This window comes from Oryzias latipes, chromosome 24 (genome assembly GCF_002234675.1).
Source record: "Oryzias latipes chromosome 24, ASM223467v1".
Taxonomy (NCBI): domain Eukaryota; kingdom Metazoa; phylum Chordata; class Actinopteri; order Beloniformes; family Adrianichthyidae; genus Oryzias; species Oryzias latipes.
This window is the reverse complement of record NC_019882.2, coordinates 16393497-16419683: the sequence shown is the minus strand read 5'-3', so window position 1 is coordinate 16419683 and position 26187 is coordinate 16393497. Positions and strand designations below refer to the sequence as shown.

The 26187-nt window shown below is 38.2% G+C and overlaps 1 protein-coding gene across 4 annotated transcripts in view; it reads left to right on the top strand.

The window, feature by feature from the left end:
• LOC101172377 (collagen alpha-1(XII) chain) overlaps positions 1-26187 on the top strand; it is a 96824-nt gene that overhangs the window by 47853 nt on the left and 22784 nt on the right. For all 4 annotated transcript variants that reach the window (XM_023952715.1, XM_023952714.1, XM_023952717.1 and 1 more), the window contains 31 exons: positions 203-332; positions 568-707; positions 909-1038; positions 1445-1584; positions 1940-2069; positions 2158-2297; positions 3889-4018; positions 4201-4340; positions 5783-5912; positions 6212-6351; positions 6460-6589; positions 7567-7706; positions 7814-7943; positions 8153-8292; positions 8891-9020; positions 10826-10968; positions 13640-13769; positions 13894-14036; positions 15371-15500; positions 15681-15800; positions 16129-16275; positions 17962-18078; positions 19435-19587; positions 20639-20713; positions 21874-22013; positions 22316-22439; positions 22516-22659; positions 22770-22934; positions 23024-23062; positions 23149-23287; positions 25442-25584. In XM_023952715.1, coding sequence (XP_023808483.1) covers positions 203-332; positions 568-707; positions 909-1038; positions 1445-1584; positions 1940-2069; positions 2158-2297; positions 3889-4018; positions 4201-4340; positions 5783-5912; positions 6212-6351; positions 6460-6589; positions 7567-7706; positions 7814-7943; positions 8153-8292; positions 8891-9020; positions 10826-10968; positions 13640-13769; positions 13894-14036; positions 15371-15500; positions 15681-15800; positions 16129-16275; positions 17962-18078; positions 19435-19587; positions 20639-20713; positions 21874-22013; positions 22316-22439; positions 22516-22659; positions 22770-22934; positions 23024-23062; positions 23149-23287; positions 25442-25584 — 4072 coding nt within the window. The remainder of the gene's footprint in view (positions 1-202; positions 333-567; positions 708-908; positions 1039-1444; positions 1585-1939; positions 2070-2157; positions 2298-3888; positions 4019-4200; positions 4341-5782; positions 5913-6211; positions 6352-6459; positions 6590-7566; positions 7707-7813; positions 7944-8152; positions 8293-8890; positions 9021-10825; positions 10969-13639; positions 13770-13893; positions 14037-15370; positions 15501-15680; positions 15801-16128; positions 16276-17961; positions 18079-19434; positions 19588-20638; positions 20714-21873; positions 22014-22315; positions 22440-22515; positions 22660-22769; positions 22935-23023; positions 23063-23148; positions 23288-25441; positions 25585-26187) is intronic.

Here is a 26187-nt window from a genome sequence, read left to right as displayed (position 1 = left end):
TATAAAATGTCTTGACTTCACTTAAATGGATACTAATGAACAATTCAGATTTAGTTTAAAAATTCTTGAAGGTGATCCACAATTTCCCATTTTCATAAAGCAGGTAAACTTCCTATTCACATTTTTGTATGAATTATTGTTTGTGGCAGTCATTTTCATGTCAGTAAGAAGTCAACATCTGCTTACTCTTGTGTGTAAACAGCTGGAGGTTGGAGCTAAGAAGACGACAGTGGTCCTGCAGAAGCTGCAGCCTGATACACCGTACTCCGTCACTGTGTCTGCTGTCTATCCCTCTGGAGTCAAAAAAGATATCTCTGGAGAAGGAAAAACTAGTAAGATGACACCTAAAATACCGTTTATACCATGCTGTAGTCAGGACAGCTTGTGAAGTTGGCTATCTGCTGCTGCAATGATAGGAATTTTGGTAATTTTCCAAAAGAAACTATTAGTTCTACACTGAGATTCACAGCTGTAAATGTTGCAAGGATTCAACAAGTGGAAGTAATAATAGAAGATTTATTCCTTCTCAATTCTGCTAACTATTTCCCTGTTTTGGCACTCCTCCAGAGCCTCTAGGCGGAGTGAGGAACCTGCAGGTGTTGAATCCAACCATAACTACTCTGAACGTGCGCTGGGAGCCCGCTGAAGGACGAGTAAAGGAGTACAAAGTCGTTTATGTTCCTGCTGCTGGAGGAGCCGAGAGCATGGTAGGACTGGTAGGACCCTAACCCACTTCCTGTCAGGTGGCATCTCAGGGAGTCACATCTAAAATGCAGAAGTCATCTATCTGCTTTATCCGAAGTTTCCATGTCATCTCAAGCTCTTTATGAATTCTTTGACAGCTTTATGCATGTTTCCCCCTCAATTTAATGTCAAAAGGAAACTAATTAGGGTGTTTTTAAATTCAGGAAACAGTGTCAGCAGGCACCATCACCACCATCCTGCGAGGGCTGCAGCCTGACACCCTCTACACTGTCTCGTTGGTGCCAGTTTACCCCGAAGGAGATGGAAAGGTTATGACTGAAAATGGAAAAACAAGTAAGAATTCCCTTGATGGAACTCACTTTTCTGTATTTGGTTCCTTCAAGATTCAGCACCACGTTTATTGTTCAGCTATCCGTGCATGATTTACTGCATCAGGTAAATCATACAGACCACAGGAGAGATTGGCAGCTGGAAAACGAGCAAAAAACAGGCACCACCATTAGTAACAAACAGCTCTGAATTTTTAAGCCTCGTAATCTCATTTGGCTTCTTCTATGAACAAAAATAACCAAGAAAAGCAAAACCCATGATAGAAATAGAAGAAACATGTAAAAGCAGAAGATCTAAAGTCTGTGTCAGAGTGGAACCTCTATTTCTTGGGTGTCTTTCTGTCTTAGGAATTTTATTTTTTGTTGCTTTTCCCATAATTCAATAGCACCTTAAATGTCTGCCTTTGTAGGGCCTCTGGGAGGAGTTAAGAATTTAAGGGTGACAGACCCCACTATGACATCCCTGAACGTCAACTGGGAACCGGCTGATGGAGCTGTCCGCTTCTACAAGGTTTTCTATGTGCCCACTGCTGGCGGGACAGAGCAGATGGTATGATGAAGACATTTTCTGTATTGCCTGCATGTTATTAAAGTCCCATTCCGATCATCTTTTGATCTATTTTCAAACCATTCCCAGTGGTCTTTTAATTATGCTTTTATCCCAAAAAAAAAAAAATCTAGGACATTGTTTCTGCAGAGCAGCAGGAGTTCATTAGAATTTCATTTTTGAGTTGTAGGTGGACTGTTGACATGGATAAATGCAATTTCCTGCTTACATTTCTTGTCCTCCGTCATCAGAAAAAATGCTACAAGAACTTGCTAAAAACACCAAAAATGCAGGGTGTGTTTTTAATAAAGGCAAGTGAGTTTACATTGAAGACCTCTTTCTTCTTCCTGTTCAAAAGGAACAAGTTCCTGCAGGCATCACCTCCATCGTTCTCAGGAACCTGATGTCAGACACCCAATACACAGTGTCTGTGGTGCCTTCGTATCCTGCCCGTGAAGGAAAACGCCAGTCGGAGAATGGAAAGACCTGTGAGTTTCACTCGTTCCTTCATTTTTACGTTTTAATCTGAAACTAAATTTGACAATTCATGATTTTACTGTTTATTATTCACGGCAGTGCCTTTGAGTGGCGTCAGCGGCATGACAGTGACCAAGCCGACCATCACCACTCTCACAGTGAACTGGAATCCTGCTGGTGGGAACGTTCAGGGGTACAAAATTATCTACGTTCCTGTAGATGGAGGACTAGAGATCGTGGTGAGAGCATCCTCTTCCAATGCAGCAGCTATAATAGGGTTTCAGGCCAAAGTCAGTAATTGCATGGATTTGAAACTACCTTCATTCAAATGCTACTTAAAGTTAAAACAGGGATTTTGAGGAAAATTAAAGTTGCATTAAGTTACAAGTTTGTGATCTGGCAGCTGACTAGAGACATGCAACCTTAAAAACTAGATTTTTTTTCCTCTGAACCAGCCTCTAGGTTAACTCAAAACAGATCAGACTGTGACCCTTTGATATGATCCACTCCTTCCTCCTATTTGCATTCAACTCTGCATCCCTGCTTTGTTTGTAGACTCTGGGATCACATTTGAACACTACCCTGCTGAGTCCTGGGTCCTGTGTTTAGCACCATCTGCTTATGTTTGGATCAGCAAGGAATGCACGACAGGGGAATCAAACCAGCTTTAAACACTGTTGAAAAATCAAAAGCATGCTTGGAAGGATATTCAAAGAGGTTTCACAACTTTAGCTGAATTCTGGTTTATTATATCAAACTGGACGCTAAACTTCTGTTATCTATGTTCAGTAAAGCTGTTAGTAAGTTAATGACCTTTAACTACAGTTAACTTTAAATATATGAAATAGTTTAGCTTTTTGTTAGTTTTGATGTTTTTTTTTATCCTCCTGATTATGAAATGAAATGAGTTGACTAATATGTCTTGAATGATTTATGCTACGGTCAAATATACAAGTCCCATCGCACAATGGGGAGCCATTGGTAGAATCTTCAAGATTAGCTCCCTATCCTTGATGTTTGCGTAGTCATGAATGCAGATGGCAGCAGTCAGTCAGGCAGGAATGGCGCCTTTACAAAATCGGGTAAGAGCTGGGTGGCCACAGGGCGGAGGCTGCCAAATCGTCGGCCGGCTAAAGCTCTGATTGGACGATGTCTAAATGTCTCCGGACGACAGGACAGCCATTCCCATTGGTCTTTTTATTATGATTGCGCCGTTTTTTGGTAAGATTTTAATAACTGTGTTGTGTTCTAGGACATAGATTCTGCAGAGCAGAAGTACCAGTAGTTCTTTAAAACTTCGCCTCTGAGTTGTGGGCGGGACTGTTGGTGCAGAGCAACCCCACCCCCCCTTCCCCTTTCCGTTGCCGAAGGCTCGAAGCAGGTTAACTTGTGGGCGTTTGTGTAAAGAATCAAAGGAAAAACTAGGTTTCTGTTTGAACATTTACACCAACAATGACATAACCATTTTGCCTTATGTCTGTCAAGAAAAATGTAATTCATCCCTACCTACTTTGTTGGTTGTTCAAAAACCATGTTGTATTGGATCTAATTATGTACTTCTGCAAATGACCTTATAGCTTTTTTTTCTGACTAAATAAAATAACTTCCTATCAGAGATGTTCACTGGTAGCTTGAGTATTTTCAAACTATAACCTCCAAAATATAGAGAACAGACTCCTGTGATGACATGATCTAGATGACAGAGAATCTTTAAAGAGATTCCTTGGATTTTGTCAACAAACCTACATTTTTTCAGGGCATTCCATAACAACTTCCAGCTTTTAGCTTTTAGGATGACTGTTTAACTCATTAACTCATTGTCTTTTACAGGAACAAGTGTCTGAGAGCACAACCACAACTGTCCTTGAGAAACTCCTTCCTGACACTCGCTACCGCATCACTGTGGTCCCTATGTATGCAGAGGGAGATGGACCAAGCTCATCTGACATTGGCAAGACAAGTGAGTAACTAGAAGATGATAGTTTCGTAAAAAGCATCACTTTTTGTATTTTGCAATGTGGATAAGTAGTTTTTCAGACTTGTAAAAAGCATGATACAGCTTTTATACAAACAGTTGCTGAATAACCTATAGTTCAGATGGGATAACAGATCTCTCATTTGTGTGTGTGTGTGTCTGTTTAGAGCCGCTTGGCTCCGTGAGGAATCTACAGGTTACAGATCCCACCACCAGCACTTTAAACGTCCGCTGGGACCCCCCTGAGGGAAATGTGCGGGAGTATGTAGTGATATGGGTTCCAACTGCTGGAGGAGAAAGCGACGTGGTAAGATTTCATTCCAACACATTTACCAAAGTATCCATATGTGTTATATTTTCAAAACAAGATGTTCTTAATTTAAAATCTAATAGTCAGGAACACATTGCAATTTTTGATTTTCAGCCAAAACTATTATTTTATAATTGCAGTAACTGTTTGATCCTATTCTTTGTCACATTGGGACCAAATCCCGATAAAACAAAAGTTGTTGTATTTTTTCTTGATTCATGCAGTAAAAGCTGATGTATTTCTCTTTCTTGTGCAGTTTGCACAAGTAGAATTTGTGTTTGCATTTTATCAAACTCGTGCAAATGTGTTTCCTTTAGAGCACAGTGGTCCATTTATGTATACAAGTTGGACATGTCTTAAAAGCTCACTTAAGAAATCCTCTTCTCTGAACAAACACATACTACTGTATGCTATAATTCATAAAACCAGAACAGATAACAGGAACAAATATTGTTTTCTGTGCTTATGTAACTGCAGAAACACTGAAATCGAAATACAATCTCAAATTGTAAAAGGAAAAAAGTACAGGGGACCCAAAAAGCTTCCCTGTGGTACTCCAAATGTAATTCATAAAATCTAACTATCCTTTCTCATATTAAAATCCTAATATTTGAACATAAAAAAATACATATTCATATATAAATATTGATTAACCTTTAATTAGAAGCAAAGTGTTTTTGTAAATAATTGTTAGTCTGAGAAATAGGCTAAAATATTCTGAATTAGCATAGAAAAGATAGAAAAACATACCACTTAGACAGCAACTTTTTTATCATGGTTTCAAAAATATGAAATACATTTTAGACCTTAAGGGAAAGTTAGGATGATCTCTATTTTATTATTAATTTCATGCTGCATGTGCTATTTATCTGCCACATTTTAATATTTTAAACAGAAGAGTGTTTACTTGCATATCATGATAAAATCCCTACTAACATAAAAATGTAAAGTTTATAGTGTAAGCACATACAAGATGAGCAAATGTTAATTGTGACAACAGTTCTTAGTCATTTAAGCACAAAAGTAAAGCATCCGGCTATAAGTGAAACAAAGATGGTGATGACAACTCATCTGTTTGTTTTTAAAAGTTTTAGTGTTCAGTAATGAAATATAAAAACTGTAAGAAAAATTATTGTTTTTAGAAGGAGAGTTTGAACAGTTTTTTATGGAACAAAACAAGATTAATGTAATGTTGTTTTGTTCCATAAATCCAAAATTAAATAGCATCACTGTAAAATCAAGTGTAACAAAAAATGGGCAGTAAACAAAAGTTATTTCAACTGCCATTTCGAAACAGAAGCATTCAAAAGACTAAATTACGGGGTTCAAAGTGGCCTCATCTATCCTGAGCAGTTACTGTTCCTGTACTGCACTGCAGGAAATTATTTACAGAATGTTGCATGTTATGTTTTGACTTTTTTTTTCTTCCCTAAAATTAGGATCAGGTTTCTGGAACTGTAACCAACACTGTTCTGAAGAACTTGGAGCCAGACACGGAGTACACTGTGTCTGTGGTGCCTGTCTACCCTGAGATGGAGGGCAAGATGCTGTCTGAGAACGGACGGACAAGTAAGTGTTGCACAAACACATTTGCAATCATTTTCAGAATTAATTGCAAATTATTGACACACAATTAAGAAAACATTGTCTGAGACGTATTATGGCTTAAACTACATTTAAAGTTAAAAGAATGCTGAAAAAAAAAGGTTTTTGATTGATGCTTATCTTACATCTTCAAACATTCAAGTCTAGTTACATAAGACACTTTCTGGTTTCAATTTCTGTTTTAATTTATTTTTTTCATGGCAGTCTAACTTGAAATACTTTAATCCTCTGAGCTGTAATTCATTCCTGATTCTCCTTCTTAGATCCATTGGGTGGAGTTAAAAACTTGAAAGTGATTGATCCCACCATTAGCACGCTGACGGTTCGCTGGGATCCAGCTGTGGGAAATGTCCGAAGCTACAAGGTCTTCTATGCTGCTCAACCAGGAGGAGAAGAGCAAATGGTAGAATGAGTTCTCTGTGGTTAACTCAGTCTGTTTTGACAGAAATGTAAACTGCCATAACCCACACACAATAAGTTCCAACAGAGGGCATTATTTTCTGTTGAACAGCAAGAGGTGTCAGGTGGCACCACCACCACCATCCTGAAGAACCTGGACGCCAACACAGTCTACAATGTCGCCGTGGTTCCCGTCTATCCAGATGTGGAAGGCATACGGCAAGCTGAAAAGGGGAAGACAAGTAAGGAAAAATTGAGGATTTAGACAACGTTTGTAGCAGTTTGACTAAAATAGAAGCTATTACATAGCAGCAAAAAAAGGTTTTTACGCCAAAGACTTTGCAATGATACAAGATTTAGTGACCCCATATGTGAGAAAGAGCCATGAAGCCTGTAAAATTGAGGAAATACAACATCAAAATATCCAAAATACCAATCAATAAATGATGATCCTGGTGATGCGAAAAGATTTGGATCAATCCAGGAAGCAAAACTCAAGCAACATAATGCTAGTATTGGTGAAGACCTCCTTTGGCTGAATTCAAATAAAAAGTTATCTTTCTTTATAAAAGTAATTATAAAGATGAAACAGCTTTAATGCAGCAATCCCTGGGATAAATATCAAACCAGCTTTTGACACTCAAAAATGTTACTTGTGCCAAAATGTATACAAACAATGCAGCCTCTCCTCATGTTTGTTCAGCTATTAAGAGTTGGTCCCACAGTTAGACTGCTAAGAAAATGTGTTTTCCAAAAAGCATCTGTTTCACTGTAAGCCCCGCAACCATAAAACATCAGCTTTCCCTCTCATGCCATCGTTTGCAGGATTTATCGATTTGATGGAATTTTTTTATTTTATTGGACTCGTATCTCCATTGCAGCTCATCCCACTGCACCTAACACAGTCACAGTTAAATAACAATAATAAAACAAAAGAGATTGTCATCTCCTTCAGCATGTGCAATAGTGCATACAGTTTTTATACTTCTTTTTGTCCTGTCCAAGCAATTAGACAATACAACAATGTCACCAAAAAAATGTTTATTTGCATGTTGATTGAACTTGTATACAAATAGTTAAAGGACAAGCAAAGGAAGTTGTAGAGCATATCATAGAAAAAATATTATTCACTTCCAAAAGGTAAAAATTCAATAGAAAGATGTCTTTGAGTTTTAATATGAACAACAGCTAAACCCTAAAATGTTCTCTCCGCCTTCAGAGCCATTGAGTGGAGTGAAGAACCTCAGGGTTTTTGATCCAACCATCAGCTCTCTGAAAGTAAGCTGGGAGCCGGCTGAGGGGGATGTCATGCGGTACCAGATCATCTATGTACCCGCTGCTGGAGGAACTGAGGCCACGGTTTGTTTCTCGGATTTCAAGCAACGTTCTGGGAATTATAGACATAAAACAGCAAGTAAATTGTAAACAGAGATGTTTTTTTTTTTATTTGTTGACGCTATTTACAGACTCAAGTTTCCGGAATGACGACTAACACTGTGCTCGGGGAACTCCGCCCGGATACAGAGTACAAAGTTACAGTGATGCCCATTTACATTGATGCAGAAGGGAAACGCATGTCAGAGAATGGAAAAACAAGTGGGTTTGCACTGTAGAGTAGACTTTAGACTTCACATTTCTGTGTCACACGTTTGTACATTAAAATAAAATGTTTTTTTGTCATGGAAATTTCAATTTGTGAAGAATTTATCATGTTTGCCTTTAAACTTTCACCAATTTAACACAATTGACCTAATCCAGGCTGTTACTTTTGAGGAAACAACCTGATATTTATGTGGTGTTTACAGAGGCTTTGGGTGGAGTGAAGAACCTCAAGGTGTCAGATCCAACCACCAGCTCCCTCAAGGTGCGCTGGGAGCCGGCAGACGGCAACGTTCGGCAGTATCGCATCTTTTACGTCCCCGCATCTGGAGGAGCCGAGGACATGGTGAGGCAGACATCTTACAGATACTTTGAGTAGCGGCAGTAGGTTATGTCAGTCAATTGAGCTTCCTTTTCTTCTTGTTTATGTTTCTGTTTACCTTGAGTAAATGTGTCTGTAATCCACCCCTAAAAAATCAGTGTTTATTTTGCTTGGAAAAAAGCATTTTAGAGGATTGATTTTTTTTTTAATTTCATTTTCGAGTCAACTGATATAGCTACATTGTGAAAATGAAAAAGTATTTCTGTTAATCCATTTTAATGGTCAAATTAGATGTTTCTAATTAAACTTTGCTACACCTTTACTAGAGAGCTTTTAGAAAATGACAAATGTAAAATAAAATTTTCTTTATCATTTTAATTAACTGAGCAATGTAGAAGAAGAAAAAGAAAAAGCAGTTTGGCCGATGGATTTTTCATTTTATCTCATTTTGAAAATGAAAAATCATTTCTGGTATTGACTTTTATTTTTAATTATGCAACAGAAATGCTTCCACAGGATCTACTTATTTTATTACCATACCGACACACTAAGATACATGTTGCTTATTTGCCAGTATAGACTTGTTAAAATCACTGTCCTGGATGTGCGTTTGTGTTAATAGGAGCAGGTGTCTGGTGGCACCACTGAAACTGTCCTCAGGAACCTGCTGTCTGACACTCCGTACACTGTGACGGTGGTTCCAGTTTACCCCGAGGGAGACGGTCTGCGTCAGTCGGACAAAGGAAAGACCCGTAAGTCTTCAGTATTGGTTCTACGGATGTAATGATCTTTCCCATCAGAAAACATAATTGCTTAAAAGTTTTGAAACCAGCGCTTTGATGCAGTAGCCTCTGGACCCATCAATAGCTTAAATAAATGACAGGTTCAGCCTGTGGAATATGAGACACAGATAAGAGCAAACACTGCAGCTAACTTTGTGGTAATCCCTTCTCAGAAATGGCTCTGAGGAATTTGTGCATTAATCACCACAGTTTACAGCCTACGCTGCACACCTCAGCTGACAGTTCCAGAAACTTTTTCAAACACAATGCTCCTGCTCTTTGTACACCTGGTTCTCTTCTTCCTTCTGTTCACTCTGTAATTCCCTCATGCTTAAATAGAGCCATGCCATTCTTAACTTCTAATGTTCTCTAAACTTCACAAATTGCTCTTCAAGTCAATAGCATTGAATTAGCGAGATGCACCCAAAAGACAGCCTTCAAAAAATGTGATTTAATCCACAATCACCGATAGAAAACAAAAGGTTTGTTTGGTCTCCAAAAATCCCCAAATGACAGTAAAAGCAACAGAACCGGCCCCATGCAATTACATAAAAGGATACAAGCTTTACAGCAGGCAGTCAAGACTTTCTGTTACTTAGGTGTCATCCAAAGTTAAACAAATATTCCACATCTACACCTTCAGCTCATCTTTGGTCTTTTTTACATCACTCACAGCTTTGTATGGAAAACATTTGTCTCTCAACCTCAAATAAACAACAAAATCCCAGAAATCTTTCCTCAGGAGGAAGAAAATAAGAAACGAAAACTTTAGTCTCAGTTTATGCCGCTTAAAAACTGTGTGGGACAGTTATTGAGTCACTTGTCGATTATCTGGATTTAACTGCTCATTAGTTTTTTTTTCCCACTCCACATAGTGCTTCCAAAGGTTATGACTATGAGTGGAAAACTGTGCTTCCCCTCTATAATGTGTGTTTAAAGGCTGGTGCTATGGCAACAGCAATAACGAATAAAGAAAGAAAAAACACGCCATCCTCTCCTTTGCAGTGGACTCCACAAAACAATTCAACACATCATGATGAATAAAGCTAAAAGAAAGGGGAAATTCCTGTCAATTTAATACAAAACATTTTTTAACAAATTATAATCTTAGGAAAAGAAAATGATTTTGTAGTTTTATGATGGACAATTAAAATAGTTGTAAATGTGTGTGGTGTGAGAGTCGAGGTTTCACTCTAAAGGTTTATTTCAGTAGAGGAGAAGAAGGCTTCTTTTACCTAATATATTTTAGTTTGCTTTTATTGAGCAAAGCTGCAGATACCAGGGGAATTGCACATCTGGTTTGCTTTAAAACAGAAGTAAAAAGCTTTTGCATAAACCCAAAGCTATGCTAATTCTGCCTGCATAAACACTGAGGAACAACTCTCTGCAACTTTTCCAGTGCAAAGCATTTATGTTAAACCAGTAGTACCATTTAGTTAAAAAGTGTTTTTCTTCATTGCAGTGACATATTTGATCATTTTTTCTATACATTTTAAAGGAAATTTCTCTTTTTTTATGAGCATCTGTTTAAAATCATACAATTTGATCCATCAGTCTCATCCTTGTTTTGACTTGTGCTCCTATTTTCTTCACCGCTTTCCAGGAAATAGTTTTTTTTTTTCAGGTATGCAATCACTCTTGTTTGTAAATCCATCAGCTTTAGCTGCTGTTTTGGGCACCAACGTGTTTCATACTTTTTGATGCTTCTTATCTCTGTGAAATATTGCTGCTCCTTCCACACCTCACTCTCTCTTGATCTGTCTGGCCTTTTGCAGTGCCCCGTACACCACCCAGGAACATCCAGGTGCACAACCCCACACCCAACAGCCTGAACGTCCGCTGGGAGCACGCCTCAGGTCAGGTTCAGCAGTACAAGGTGACCTATGCCCCTTTGAGTGGAGTCAGGCCAGCAGAGTCGGTGAGTAAGTCCCCCACAGGCTGTTAAAGCATGAAGTGTCATTAACTGCAAAATTAGCCTGGAGAGCAGGAGGGCATTTCCCCCGAGATTCCTGACTTAGCACGGATGTGCAGTTCTCCTGCTATTTTGTATTATTTTAATCTGAAGTGACTGTATGAATAAAAATACATATAGTTTTAAAATGTACTTGTTACAAAGACTTTGGTTATCGTAGATCTGTTTGTTGTTTGGGCCGATAACTTTTTAAATTACTTCTATTTATTACAGACGTTCACATTTACTACGAATATATCCTCTGATTTTTGAGCATGGCGTAAGCCCGCCCCCACTTCCCATTACCCATATGTTTACACTCTCTCCTGCTATCTCACACCCCTTCACACCCCCAACCTAACATTATCAGTGAAAAAATTATATAGAAGCCATCCAGCTGTACAGCTGGATTCACTAACACAATTTCAATCTTAATTGTCTTTTTATATGTCCATTATCAGAGAAATGCTTTAACAACATGTCAAAAACAAGATTTTTTATTTAAATGAGTCTTTACAAACTGCTACACCAAATATCTTTTTTTTTTTTTTTTTTGGTAATCCTGATTCAACAACGACCAAAGACATCATGGAACCTGATGGAACCAATTTAATTAAAAACTAAACGTGAGACTTTTTCAACAAGTGACTCCCATTTCTGGGTTGTCCTGTAATTTTGGAAATGTATTTTTTAGCTGAAACTTTACTGTTGGTTTAAGTCCAGCTTTAGTCAGTTTATTTTTGTAGCCTCATTTATAGCAAGTTGTCCTCTTATGTGGTGTTTATAAAGTATGGTTACTGTTTGTAAATCTAACTAAATAGAAAAAAAGAGCACGCTTTCAACTCAATTTAAACATTTCCCTTAATGCCATTCATTACCGAGCCAAAATCTGTCCAAAAAACCCCCCCCAAAAACTAAGGACTCCACTCCTTCCCCTGGCTTGTACAAAAGATAAATAATTCTGCAGTAATGCTGATGAAACGTGATTAAAACTGTACAATTGTTATGAGCATTTGTAAAAGAGAATGCCTTTAAAAACCCTCTAATAGTCTAAAAAAAAGAACATATTAAGTCAACTTTTGTAAAAAAAAAAAACAATCTTAAAACTCGTGTTTTTTAGACTTTTCTAAAAACAGTCAAATCTAACTTTGAGACATATTTATGAAACTATTTTTCTTTGTTGGACACGAACTAAATGACAGCCAATAACAGAATGTTCACATCCAACAAAGTCACTAAACTCAGGGTCAGTCCATTTCAAGAAAACAGCAGGTGGCTCATTTATGTCTCAAACAACCCTGCTCGTACTGATGTTGCACAGATGGCTGCACAGCAGTGATTATCCTGATGAGCTGAAATATGGAAATAATAACTTGTCAGACTTTTGCATGTCTCTGTTATCCCTGACAGAATGCACCAGTATAAATTTCTGGATCTGAGTTGGGGAACACTGTGTTCTCCTCATCCTCACCACAAATTCGGAGTTGAGTTTGGAAGCGCTGCGTGCTGGACACGTCTGTGACTGACTTCAAAATAAAAGCAGCAGTATCTCAACTTAGTGAAGCAGCACTAATATAATGATGCTGTTCCAGTTAAAAGGATCACCTCAGATCATTTTTTATGTTAACGGGAATGCATGTTTTAACTAAAAGGAGTTTAGAACAATATTCTGTCTATTTTCATGATGATGTAGCCTGAGTCACAAGTCAGAGTCAGAGTTGAGTCAGAGACAGGAGAAAAACAACACAGAAATGCTCAAAAGTGTTAAATTCTTAACGTTTTGGTTTACCTTTGCCTTTAAATGGCTTTTTAATTCATGCATCCGGAAATGGGACACTTTTAGATCCCTGAATATTGACGTAAAAGAAATAATCTCGTTAAGTTTTAGAGCTGTTCATTCAAACCCCAAAATGAGGAATCACCTCATCTTTGTTTAAATCCAGATTAAGATACTTTAGTGTTTTTGGCTCAAACTAATCTCTCTTAATGCGATTTTTAACTGTTTTTGAGTGTTTAGTAAATCCAAGTGAGAAACAAAACTGAGCATTTTTGCAAGAACATCATGTGAAACATGAATGCAGGATTCAGAACAACTGGACTGTTTGGCTGCATCAGTGGCTCAACCAACAAGAAGTGTGTAATCCCCTGAGAGTAGAACTCCATTCAGGAAATGACTCAATGATTAATGTTCAGACAAGTAAAGGTCATGATGTATAACAAAGACAGTGGCCGATCTGTGGGCTTTACAGTTTAGTTTTCTGGTGGGATTAAACCCCAAGCCGCTGGGTGTATATAAGCCTTCAGTTGTGGCTTCTCAGCTACTACATCATCTGTTATGGTCTGACATGCCAAAACTCCAACATTTCCCGATTTATTTATTTTTCCCCCTTTTTTAAACAAAGACATGCCTGCTTTAAAGCAAACTATGTTTTCTGATGCAACACTTGAACATACCAGCCAAAACCCTGGTACAATTCCACTGCTGTTACTTAATGAATAGATGTATTTCACACTTAGCTTGCCAGGCTGTTCATTAAACAGATAAGTGATAATCTGATTTGAGTGTTGTCACTAACAGAGGGTCAGTTTGCATTTGGACAAAATGTAGGGATGAAGTTCTGACTTCTGGGTTTCATAGATTCAAGTTTCTGGAAGCATCAACACAGCTTTCTTGGACAACCTGATCCCGGATACTCCCTACTCAGTCACCGTCTCCGCCATGTATGCCGATGGAGAAGGGTCCAAAGTGAAGGGCAACGGAAAAACTCGTAAGCCAGAGTCGCACGTGCTGTCACTAGCATACTTCTAACTATTTGAAAGTGTGTTATTCTGGGAAACAGCAGAAAGTAAAGTTCTGCATTTTGAGGCAGGAGTTTTGTCTGTTGTTGACAGTGCCTCGAGCTGGCCCGAGGAACATGCGTGTTCTGGACGCGACCACCAGCACCCTGACCATTGGCTGGGACCACGCTGAGGGACCTGTGAGACAATACAAAATCTCCTACGCTCCAATGACCGGGGATCCCATCACAGAGTTTGTGAGTGCAGCTTTTGAAAATGTTCAAGTCAGTCGTTGTTGAAAAAAGGGCTGCAAATCCCGGTTGTAAAAGGGAGCAATAGTGGATTTTTTTCTTTTATTTAAATATTTGCAGTTCTGACTTTTTACTTTAAAACACTAAAAAGAGACAAACAATACTTCAACTTTCTTCTTTTTTTTTACAGTTTGGTAGACCTTATTTAGTTGTGAAGAAACTTTTCAAAGTAATTGCTCGGCTCACATGATGTCATATCCTGGGATTCCCTTACCTCATTCAGGTCGTGCAAGACAAACTATTGAGAGTAATTACACACTCAGTTAAACAAACTGTTTGAATAAGGGAATAATGATGTAGTTAATATATTATTGGTTAATGACGATGAAAGATGGACACAACAGAGCTCCACTCTGCTTATTTGTTAAGCGTATGTTTGCTTTGAGTTGTCAAACAGCAGTGGATGTAATGATTCCTCCACACAAACGTAGACTTACAGGTGGCTAATCACTTTGTATAAAAAAAAAATAATGTGGCTCTGACACACTATTTCTTTTTGTTTTCTGTGTTATTTCCCGTTAAATGTGGGAAATCTTTGAAACTTAGCAATTCAGACACTTCAAAAACAGCTTCTCTAAATCATTTATTATTTTCACACTCAGGTTCATGTTTTTAAAGTTGTAAGTCATTTTTCACCCCAAACGTCAGGTTTCTGAAACCTCATTTTGCTCTGAGTACTGCGTCAATGCACTTTGGCATGGAGGCAATCAGTCTGTGCGCTAAATATCAGTGTTTGGCGCCTCACGATGACCGACTTCAGCCTCAGTCCATCACTTGTGCGGCTGACAAGTCAGGACTTGATTTTCAATCAACTCAGACTGAATTTGTCCCTGTAGCTGATGCACCTTTTCCTGACAAACTTTTTACTAACTCCTAATTATTCATTATTTTCATTAAGTCCCATTGGCTGTCAGGCATCTAGGTGTGTGAAATTTGTTCCCCGCATTTGACCCATCCCCCGGGGTCATCGGTGAACTGCAGACAAAGGCGGAACCATTTGGCGGTTTAACCCCCAATCCAACCCTTTAATGCTAAGTATCAACCAGGGAGGCATTGGGCGCCATTTTTAGAGTCTTTGATAGGATTCAGCCCTGGATTTAAACTCACAATCCTCCAATCTCAAGGTGGACACTCTTCCACAAGGCCACTGAGCTGAGCCCCAATCGTCAAAAGTACAAGAAATATCTTGAACCATATAATTGAATTTCTGCTTTTACAACTTTTATTTTTTGATTTTCTTTTTTCATTTTTTCTTTTTTTGTCTTTGTGATGATTTCCAGACAACGGTCCCAGGAATCAGGAACAGTTTAGTTCTGCAGAATCTGCTCCCAGACACCCCATACAACGTCACAGTGGAGGCCATCTATGCTGATGGGGTGGGAGGGTCGCTCAATGGAAATGGAAAAACACGTGAGACGACCTTAAACTTACTCAGTTTCAGTGATCTTTGCACAAAAAGTTTGGTTGAACAGAAATGAACTGCTAGTTTTAAGAGAATCATAGGACACGAGTGTGCTAAATGTTTCCATACAATGCTGGTTTCACTTTGTTGAAGTGGGACATGTTTGACAACATTAAACTTTTCTGCAGTTGGCATGTTGAGTCCCAGAAACCTTCGGGTGTCAGATGAGTGGTACACCCGATTTAGGGTGGCCTGGGATCCAGTCCCCGTTCCTGTGCAGGGGTACAGAATCATCTACAGCCCTGCAGGTGAGTGCTGGTTCTTTTTCACTGAAATAAATCATTTAATTCAAGAAATTCTAGAGGAAATTACAGAGCCTTGGACATGCCAGTAAAAAAAAAAAAGGGTTCCATCAAATGATTAATTTAAGCGACAAATTAATATTACGGTATGTATGAACAAACTATAGCGCTTGGAAAGATTAGCAGTCTCCGCACACAAATTTGTATTTCATAAATACAAATTAGTATTTTGCATGAACAAGTTGGCATTTTGTTTTTTTGTTTTATTTTTGGAATGTCATGTCCAGGGATAGCAATATATCAGTTTTAAAATGATTTATTTCTTTTTTCTAAGGCAAAGATCAACCCATTGATATCTTTGTGGGCGATGTGACTTCATACTCTCTGAGCAACCTGCAGCCTGGAACTACCTACGATGTCAAAGTGCTGGCTCAGTACCCATCCGGCATGAGTGTGCCTCTCATTGGACAAGGAACAACACGTACGTACGACACTGAAACTGTCTGAGGAGACAAACATCATTCATGCCTCATAGCCTCCAGCTGATGCCTGTTTCAGTGCCTGTTCCTACCTGTCAGATGACAACTTTAATGTGTTTGTGTGACCTTGGTCTTCAGCTATGCAGAACATTTTTTACTATAACTTCAGGAAAAATACACAAAAAATGACAACTTTTTTTGATTTGCTGGATATTGTGTTGTGTCTCTAAATTAAAAAAGCAGAAAACTTCAACAGAATAGTTGTTAGTCTAAATAATAAGGATGTTAAAAAGAACCCAATAGAAAAAACTGAGGTGAAAAGAAAAGTTATTTCTTTTAAAATTAATTTAAATATCTGTTAACCGACAATGAACTGATAAAAGTAACAAAAAACAGTTGGTATGAACACAAAAGAGGATTTCAGATATGTTTTTATGATAACTATATACTATATCCACTTTTTTACATGGTAAATAAATGATGCTAGGTTTAAAGATGTCCCTATTGTCGAACCTTATAAGGAATATGAATATATCAACCTGGATTTTCTTATTCATCTTGTAAAAAAATAGATTGTTGACAAAAAAGGCATTTGTATGAAAGGTAATTCATCTTCACAAAGCGAAGAGCTGCAAGAGCGGATTCACACTGGAAAAATAGTGGAAACTGGTGACAGAAAAAGAAAATAGCACGTTTAAGGAAGCTGCATCATCCAAAGCAGATCTGTTTTGAATGTTTCTTAGCCACAAAAGGGCTAACAGAGTTTCTTAACAGTATTCCAGAAAGTGATAACAAGATTTATCAAGAAAATCTAATTTTACTTTTTAAAATTATAGTCTCAAAATTAACATTGTGTTCTGTTGGTTAATTTGATGTTTTTTTATGTTTAAATAGTTACCAATATCTGTGCTCCATAATTGTACATTTTAAAAATGTACTAAATGATGGTTTCATATTATTTAGCTTCTTCTAAGTCCCACTCTGATCATATTGTGATCTATTGTAAAAATGTTCCTAGTGCTCTTCTAATTATGATTATGCCACTTTGAACCAAAACTGTTTTCTAGGGACATAGTTTCTGCAGAGTGGCAGGAGTTCATTAGAAATTTACCTCTGAATTGTGAGCAGCACTGTCGGCTCGGAGTAAGCCTGCCCCATTTCCCGTCATCCATCTGTTTGCACTCTCTCCTTCTTGCTTACAGCCATACCTAACATTAGCGGTGACATTAAAATGGCAAGCAATATTGGAGCTCTGCAGCCGTATTTTCAATACGTTTTTAGTTGTTCATTCTTGTTACTTTTTCAGTTTTGATTGTTTTTAAAACAAAAAGCGGACTATTTGTTCCGGTACCGACCTTGACTGTAGCGGCAAAAGAAAGCGATATATTTGCTGAGCCTCACAATGGGTTAAATAAACCCTCAGTTCATAGAGAAATTTCCCCTCTTACTGCTTGTTTTTGTCCAGACGACGAAGCTAAATTTGTTTTAAAGAAGCCAGCGCAGTGAAACAGAACATTTAAGCTAAGTGACCGGAACTTCTTCTTTAGGTGTGCATCATCACTGTAGATTATGACTTTTTAATCCACACCAAGCAGCCAATACGATTCGAGTATTCACCCGGATTATAGTAAAACTGCAGCTACGTCATAAAGAAAAAAAAAATCTCTTCATGTTTTTTTCCCCCAAAGTCTATTTGAACGTCACCAACATCGAGACTTACGACGTCGGCCACGACAGATTCTGCATCAGGTGGAAACCACACCGCGCAGCGACGTCATACCGCATCAAACTCAACCCCAAGGACTGTAAGTATCCCCAAAATGTTTTTACTTTTTGTTTTCCAAATTAATATGCTTTAGCATTAGCATATTTATTGGATTTGATATGTCTTCTTCAGGTCTCCTGCTGTGGTCACCTGCTCTTAAGATTATGTTTACTACTGACAGCAGTAATATCATCTGATGGAAATCCATCACATTTTTTTATTTTATATACCATATCAGCTTGTCAGTTAATTGTGTTCATACTGTAAACTGTACTGTATTTGAGACATCCGAACCATAATTGCAGCTGGTGTGGTCAACTCCTCTGTCTGACTCTAATTAAGGGTGACTTGTTTGAATGTTTTAATGTATGCAGGAATACTCTGAGCAGATGTGTGAAGGCGTTTCTACAAATGAGGTCATCTTTGAGCTTCTGATGTTTTTGATTTTACACAGAATTCTTTTTTTAATTAAACAAAAATGTGCAGATTGAGACTACAACTGAAATCATGTGACCTTAAAGCCGTAATTATCGTTCTTTTTTTTTTAAAGACTATGTCATTCTCCGTTACGTCTCGGTCTAGGAGATTCATCTGGTTTCTATTTACACATCTACATGGGTTAGGAGTTAAAAGGCAGAGAAGATGAAGCAGTGGTATTGGAACATCTTTGTGCTTGGGGTTAACCATTTGGATCGTTATGATGTTTGGCTAGAACAAATATTGGTATGAAACATGCTTCCTGGGTTGAGCTGTTCGGTGGAGGGTCCAACAAACACACAATTCAACCGATAAGTCAACAGTTCTTTATATCAAACAAAAACACAACCAGAGACGTGATGAGAACATTTTGCTGCAGTTTCTTTTTGATCCAAAAGGAAGCCACTGATCCCGAGTCAACCTTACAGAGTGATTTATACAAAGTGACTGCAGTGGCAGCTTGTTGATCTCATTCTGAAAATATGGAATGATCTGCGAGGAGACAAAGGAGATGGTTACCGAACGTCACTCAGTCTGTCTCTGTGAAAAGTCGCAGTCGTCATCTCTGGCAGCTGTTTCTGCAAGAAACGGATTTTGTTTGCTTTTGCTTACTGCAGCACTCTGTGTAAACATGGAGCCTTATTAGTAATACATCACTGCTCAGCCATGCAGAGAAGTAAACACGTTCATCTATCGGCCCACTCGTTGTGTCACTCACCTTTCCTCATTTAGCAATGAAACAAGAAAACACTAGAACATATAAGGTTCAGTAGTACTGCTTCACTTATGTTTGTCTATAACAAAGTAAGCAGTGATTATGTTACCTTTAGGTTAATGATTTCCGATTGTATAAGTTACACACCATTTCATTATTAACTGTGTATACACATGATTAAATACACATTTTTTGCCTTTTCAGCCTTCAGCAAAGGTCAACAGGAGACGACCATTCCCGCTGGCTTGCCTCAGTACTGCTTTGAGGGTTTGTCCCCAGATGCTCTTTACACCGCCACTGTTTTCGTTCAGACTCCATATCTGGAAGGTCCTGGAGTTAGCGCCGATGAGAAGACCTGTGAGTGTTGCCATATTCCTTATGCATGTACAACTCTGAAGCTATGTTCTCACAAAACATGCATTCTTAAATGCTCATTTAGTCCATGGTGTTCCCACTGGACTGTTGCTACCTGATACTAGCGCATGTCTCCCAACAGTTGGAAAAGTCTTGGTGCAATGTCAAAGTGGTGTAAATCTCATGAATATTGCTTCAGGCTTTTTTTTTCACAGCTCCATTCTGATATATGAAAGACTTAGAGTCATAGAATTCCAGCCGGGCGCAAACCACAATTATTAATTTCTCCTTCATGATCAATTTTCAAATGCTTAGTACTTCCGTAAATTAAAAAGGGATATCATCCATACCCCACTACCAAATCTGAGCCCCTGAGTTTGATTTGTTTTATTTTTCAACGTACATTAAATGGCCGCGCATTTTGTACATGGAGCCGGAAAGAGCTGTAGAAACCTGCAAAGCTATGTATGAACGAGTTCTAAACGCGGAAGCCTGAAACGTGAAAACACAGGCGTTTACTAGACTTTACATTGAAAGAACATGTGTTGCTGAGGGTGGTGTGATTGTAGCTTAAGACAGGCAGATAGATCAGTTTATGGTGTTACTTTTTTTTAACTCAGTGGATATAACATTAAAACAATGCAAAACCCAGTTAATTACAAAGAAAAGTTTGTTTTAAATATTAGATAGATACTATACAGTAATGGAATGCAATTAGCAATTAGGTTCAGACAGAGGTTAGGATTTTGGAAAGAACTATGCTTATGTATCATCATTTGTTGTTGTTGTCATGTTGTGTTGATGTCCTAACATAGGAGTGTATATAGTAATGACTTTCTTCAGTGTGACTCCTGTTGCTCATAGCTTGTTTTATTTTGAAATATCTTGTATGCGTAGTGAAGTTGGCATGAACAATGAACAATTAATAAATCAGTGAATTTTTTTGAGGCTGAAGATCTGCTTTTAAGCACAGATCAATTTAGTTTAAAACAAACCAAAATAATCTGAATAATCAAAACCAGTGATTTGTTGACTATTTCAACTGTCCACACAGTGGTGAAGCCAACTCCAGTTCCAACTATGCCGCCCACCCCGACGGCTCCACCCACCATCCCCCCTGCATGGGCAGGTAAGTCTGTTATGGGTACTTGTCGGGGTTGTTTTCCTCTGGAGTGATGAAACGTTGACTATCTTAAAGGGTCAGAAATGATGTACTGAATAAAATGTTACTGCCAGGAAAGATAGTGGAAGAGACAAATGCAAAAGATGTGATGTAAATTAAAGAAAGAACCCCAGGACTAACATGACTAAAGCTTAAAACCACTGGGAGAACTGGAACAGTGACAAACAACTGATTAAATAACCAAAAATTAAGTATACTGAGGGTAATAGATTACCAGTAAACAGTTTTGGACAAATCAGGTCAGTCTGTTAAAACCTCAACCCAAAGGAACAAAACCTAAAGTATTCAAAGAAAAATAAACAAATGGGTACAGATCCTCACAGCTAATGAATTGAAACTGGAGCTGTGGGGGTTTTCAGATCACTAATGGTAAACCACCCCTTTCCAAACATTTAATTTAAGTTTTTGCTATGTGGGTGTGCATGTAAAATTGAACATTTCTATCCGGAGGTCAATCCCTTTATGTTGCTTTGTTTAAACTTATTTTAGCAGGTTTTCCCAGGGTATTTTAGGTGGATATGCTCATCAAAGCAAGATTTCAGTTGGACTTCAGTATAGATATTTTACCAATCAGCCTCCGATGAGACCATATCAGCAAATGTATTTGTAACATTTGAAAAACAACAAAAGTGAAATGCCAATGAAGCATTTCCTGGGATTTAGTTTTAACAGAAGTATGGAAGTGATGCTGTTGCGCTGTTCTGAGACCTCCAATTGAAAGCCAGCTTTAAACGAAAGCGGCCAGAAGGAAACAATGATTGTCAAATGTAATGCCAGCTCAGCGGGCTCCAAAAATACAAGACAGTATTCACTTACTACTCAGGTGTTGAAGTACAGCAATCAAGCTAGATGAAAACTTTTGTTTGTCTGGGTTTCTTTTCTTTTAAAACGTGTTTATCCATTGAAGGAGCATCTTTTGAGCAAATGTTCATTCTTTTAAAATGGAGCAGGGTCCTAAAACATCATTTTGTTATACACTCCCAGCTGACTGTTATTAAAGTCAAGCCTAAAGACAATGATGTTGTGTGTTAATGCAAATTCCTCTGGTGGTGTTGCAGTTAAGGCTGTTAAAGTGTCTCAAAGGCTTTTGTTTTTTTTTACCTCAGTTTGTAAAGGTGCCAAAGCAGATGTGGTGTTCGTCATCGACGGGTCCTGGAGTATCGGCGAGGATAGTTTTACCAAAGTTGTGAACTTTGTTTCCGCTGTAATCGCCGCTTTTGATGTTGTTGGACCCTCAGGAATGCAGGTTTGTGCAGACAGATGTGCTTTTGACAGCATGCACAGACACAGCATCCAAGTAGCTGTCTACTGCAAAATTGTGGACAAAAAAAGGGTATATGTAGAGAAGAAAATGTCAGTCTGTAGAGTTCTTTCTTAGGAGTACTTTATAGCTCTGCCAGTCTATCAATATTTCATTTTTTCCCCACGTTTTTCCACATTGCACACATGCAAGGACAAAAATAAGTCATGCATTGTTTCAATTTTAAATCAAGAATTTTATCTGATATTTACAAATGTTTTTACTTTTTTCTTTGTTTGCACCCATAGGTGTCTTTTGTGCAATTTAGCGATGGTGCAAAAACAGAGTTTAAGCTGAATGCTTACCGAGATAAAGGCATTGCCATGGCTGCACTGCCTCTCATTGGTTACAGAGGAGGAAACACCAAGACAGGTTTGATCGCACAAGCTAAACTGTAGGATGGTTACATAAAATCGCCTCTTTTACACCAATTTCTTTTTATGAATAGGAATGGCTCTAAAACACACGTATGAGAAAGCCTTTTCTATTGAAAATGGAATGAGGAGGAACGTCCCCAAAGTGGTCGTGGTGATCACTGACGGACGCTCGCAGGACGAGGTGAAGCAGAATGCTGCTAAACTGCAGCAAGCAGGTAATGCTCCACCAGCACAAATCATCATGGTTACAATGCCAGTGTTTTTTAACATTAAAGGCTTGAAAACTATGACCTCATCACCATGTCTTGGAAAATGTTGTCTGCAGGTTATAGTGTTTTTGCGGTTGGCATCGCTGATGTGGACTTCAATGAGCTGCAAGTGATCGGCAGCAAACCCACAGACAGACACGTCTTTGTTGTGGATGATTTTGACGCTTTCGACACCATTAAGGAAAACCTCATAACCTTTATCTGTGAAACCGCAAGTTCATGTGAGATTAAACTTAATCTGGCTGGGCAGACATAGACAAATGAGGCAAACAGAACAAATGTAGAAATCCCTTTTTTTTCTGTTCCACAGCATGTCCACTGATTTTCCTCAATGGATTTTCGTCACCTGGTGAGTGTTGAAACTTGAATCCACTCCCGGCTGTACATTATAAAGCCTCATTGTGACCTTCAGTTTATTGACTTTTTCTGTTGCAGGCTTCAGAATGCTTGAAGCTTTTAACCTGACAGAGAAGACCTACAGTTACACTCAGGGTGTCTCCATGGAGCCAGGCTCCTTTAACAGCTACACTGCCTACAGGCTGCACAAGAATGCCTTCCTGAATCAGCCAAGCACGTGAGTGTCACAAACAGGACCTGTGGATGTGAGGACTGTTGTTTTTGGCTAAAACCAGCAGTGGGGAGGGGGGGTAAGATCCTGCATCCTTTGCAAAGAAAAAAGTTACAGAACGGCATAATTCAAATTGTGGGAAAATGAGGCTCAGTTGTTGCTCTGGGATACCGGGGGCGTGTCTTCTGGGAAAAACCAATTGACCTATCGATATCAAAATGGAAAACTACAGTAACTTGTTTGAACTGAACAGAAAATGTGAAATTATCACTTAAATTTTGCACTCTGCGGGTATTTTAACTCTATAATGAATTTCCATCGGGAATCTGTTCTCAAAAATGTTAACAGTGATCCATCTATTCTTTTATCCATATCTGGAAATTGTTTTTTCAAAGCTGTGAGTAAAGAATGTGACGACATTTTGATCACAATATCTTTGTATGAAATAGCACCACCCATTGACTGTAGCAGCTTATGTAAACTACTGCATAGGTGATACAGTTCCAAAAAGCCTTTAAAAAGAAGCAAAAATGTTTAGATGAGCATAATAAGTGTAATCCTTTATTTCTTTTAGATGCTTAGAGTAGAAAATTAAATATTCTGGGCTCCAAATGAATGAAATCTCAATTTAAAAGCAGACTAACACCAATAGTTTTTGTAAAAGTCTTTCAATTTAATTTGTTTAAACTTAAATTATGGGTTTCACATTGTATACATTTCAGACAAAAATTTATTTTATTAAAGTTAAAACCCCTTAAATTGTTGTATTGACCTTGCTTGGTGAAAATCTGTCAACCAGCAACAACAAGTTTATTGTAATGCTGTATAAAATTGGGGGGGTTTCTAACCGTAATCCAGCCAAACCATCAATTTCATTACTTTAAATACGTCTGATATCCACAGTTTGTTCCAAAAATTAAAGAGTGGGTCTTCAGCTGGTCCATGTGGCGCCAAACCAACTTTGACTTAAAGTCACACTTCCAGACAACATCCCAGTCAAAATGTTAAATAGTGATTTGCAAGTTGCATTTAGAGCCCAGTTTGGAACATTCATTCTAAGTCAAGGTCACTCACATGTGAAAGTTGACACTGTGAAATATTGTCGGCAGGAACGTGAAGTTTTGAAACCAGCTGTTGCAGCTCTTTTTTTCCCAACTGTTGTGGTGGATTTATGAGGCTCTGTGAAGTCGGACTGAGGCACAGGTCACAACGAAGGGCAATCTGCCATTAAAACATCCTTTTTTTTAGCGGATTCTGACAATGTTACGTATAGAGAGCCTCCATTGAGCCTGCGAGTTCAAATCCCAACATGCAACTGTTACCAAAGACTCAACACTAACCAAAACCAATATGCCATTTCTAGATAGTTACATAGAACGGTCGAGAATAGAAAAGGGATTAGATTCTGAGTTTTTTTTGACTCCCAAAAATGTTGTATGACACCACAAATCTACTCTTACACAAGACAATAAGCCACAAAGGAAACAGTTTTGTGATCTCATACCACTAGGCAGTAGACAAAGAAAGGCGGTTTCACAAGAAACATGAACAATGGCTTTACTGTGGAGTTTACTCATTTAAGGTTATTTTCAAAAGCTGTTTCACTGTCTGTTTTGGTGGTTAAATGTTCCAGACTGATTGAGCCTTTAAGTCAGACATTATCAATACTTTTACTCATGTCCACATCAAAAGTTGACTTGCTACATATTTCTCACATAAATGTATGCATGTTAATGACTAGTTAAGTATAAAGCTACATTATATATATATATATATATATATATATATATATATATATATATATATATATATATATATATATATATATATATATACACGATAATAGCTTTTCCACAACTTAGAAGCTCAGAAGTCTCTCTTTGTTAAGTCTTTGATGTAAAAAAGGCAAAGCTAGTATTCATTCCTTATAAACCTGTAGTGATAGAATTGCATCATGATTAAGATCTCCCTGTGACCCCAAAAGGGACAAAACAGGTTTAGATGAATGAATGAATGAATGAATGAATGAATGAATGAATGAGAATAATTTGGTTTTACAGTTATCTAATAAAAATGTAATAATCAAAAGAATCCACAAGTGCATCAAAACTGAATAAATGTAACTGGTTGTTCCTGTTTTGTTTTATTCAACCCTGATAGAGACATCCATCCTGATGGACTTCCTCCCTCCTACACCATCATCCTCATGTTCCGCCTGTTGCCTGACACACCAAAAGAGGCTTTTGACATCTGGCAGGTGGCGACCAAAGATCACAAGCCTGAGACCGGCGTCACTATTGACCGTAAATATCCCCTCTCTGTATCCTCTGATGTGTGTGTTGTGAAAACAACCTAATTGGTTTGAAGAATACCACCACAGCTTGTGTGATGGAGAGCAGCTGTGTGTTCATGAGCCTTAGCCGAGTGGGATGGAAGGAACCGGCTGGGCCCCACGGCTGTTTTTATTTCAGCTGATAACCCAGATGATTCATGAGAGTATATAGTTACGGAGCTCTGAAGCTGTTTCTTTTCAAAAATTTATTTGGAAAGCGACACCTTGTAAGATAATCTCCATAAAAAAAGGTTTTGGGTTTTAATGTTTAAGCAGCAAGACTTTGATCCTTTTCAAACATTTTTATGCTGAAGTTACATCATCCAACAGCAGTTAATTTATCATCTAACTAGTCTTTTTGTTAATTTGTGTGCTCAAGGGCACAGCTGGAAAATTCAGGCCACTGTAGTGTTCCACTTTTAAAGGAAATAAAAGTAAAATATCATCTTTACAAAGAAAAGTAATACCCCCCACCCCCACCCACCCACCCACAAACAAAATAATGTTCACTGTTTGGATAAAGATGCAGAATTAGAAAAAAAATAATCAACGTGAATTCACAAAAATGTAGTCT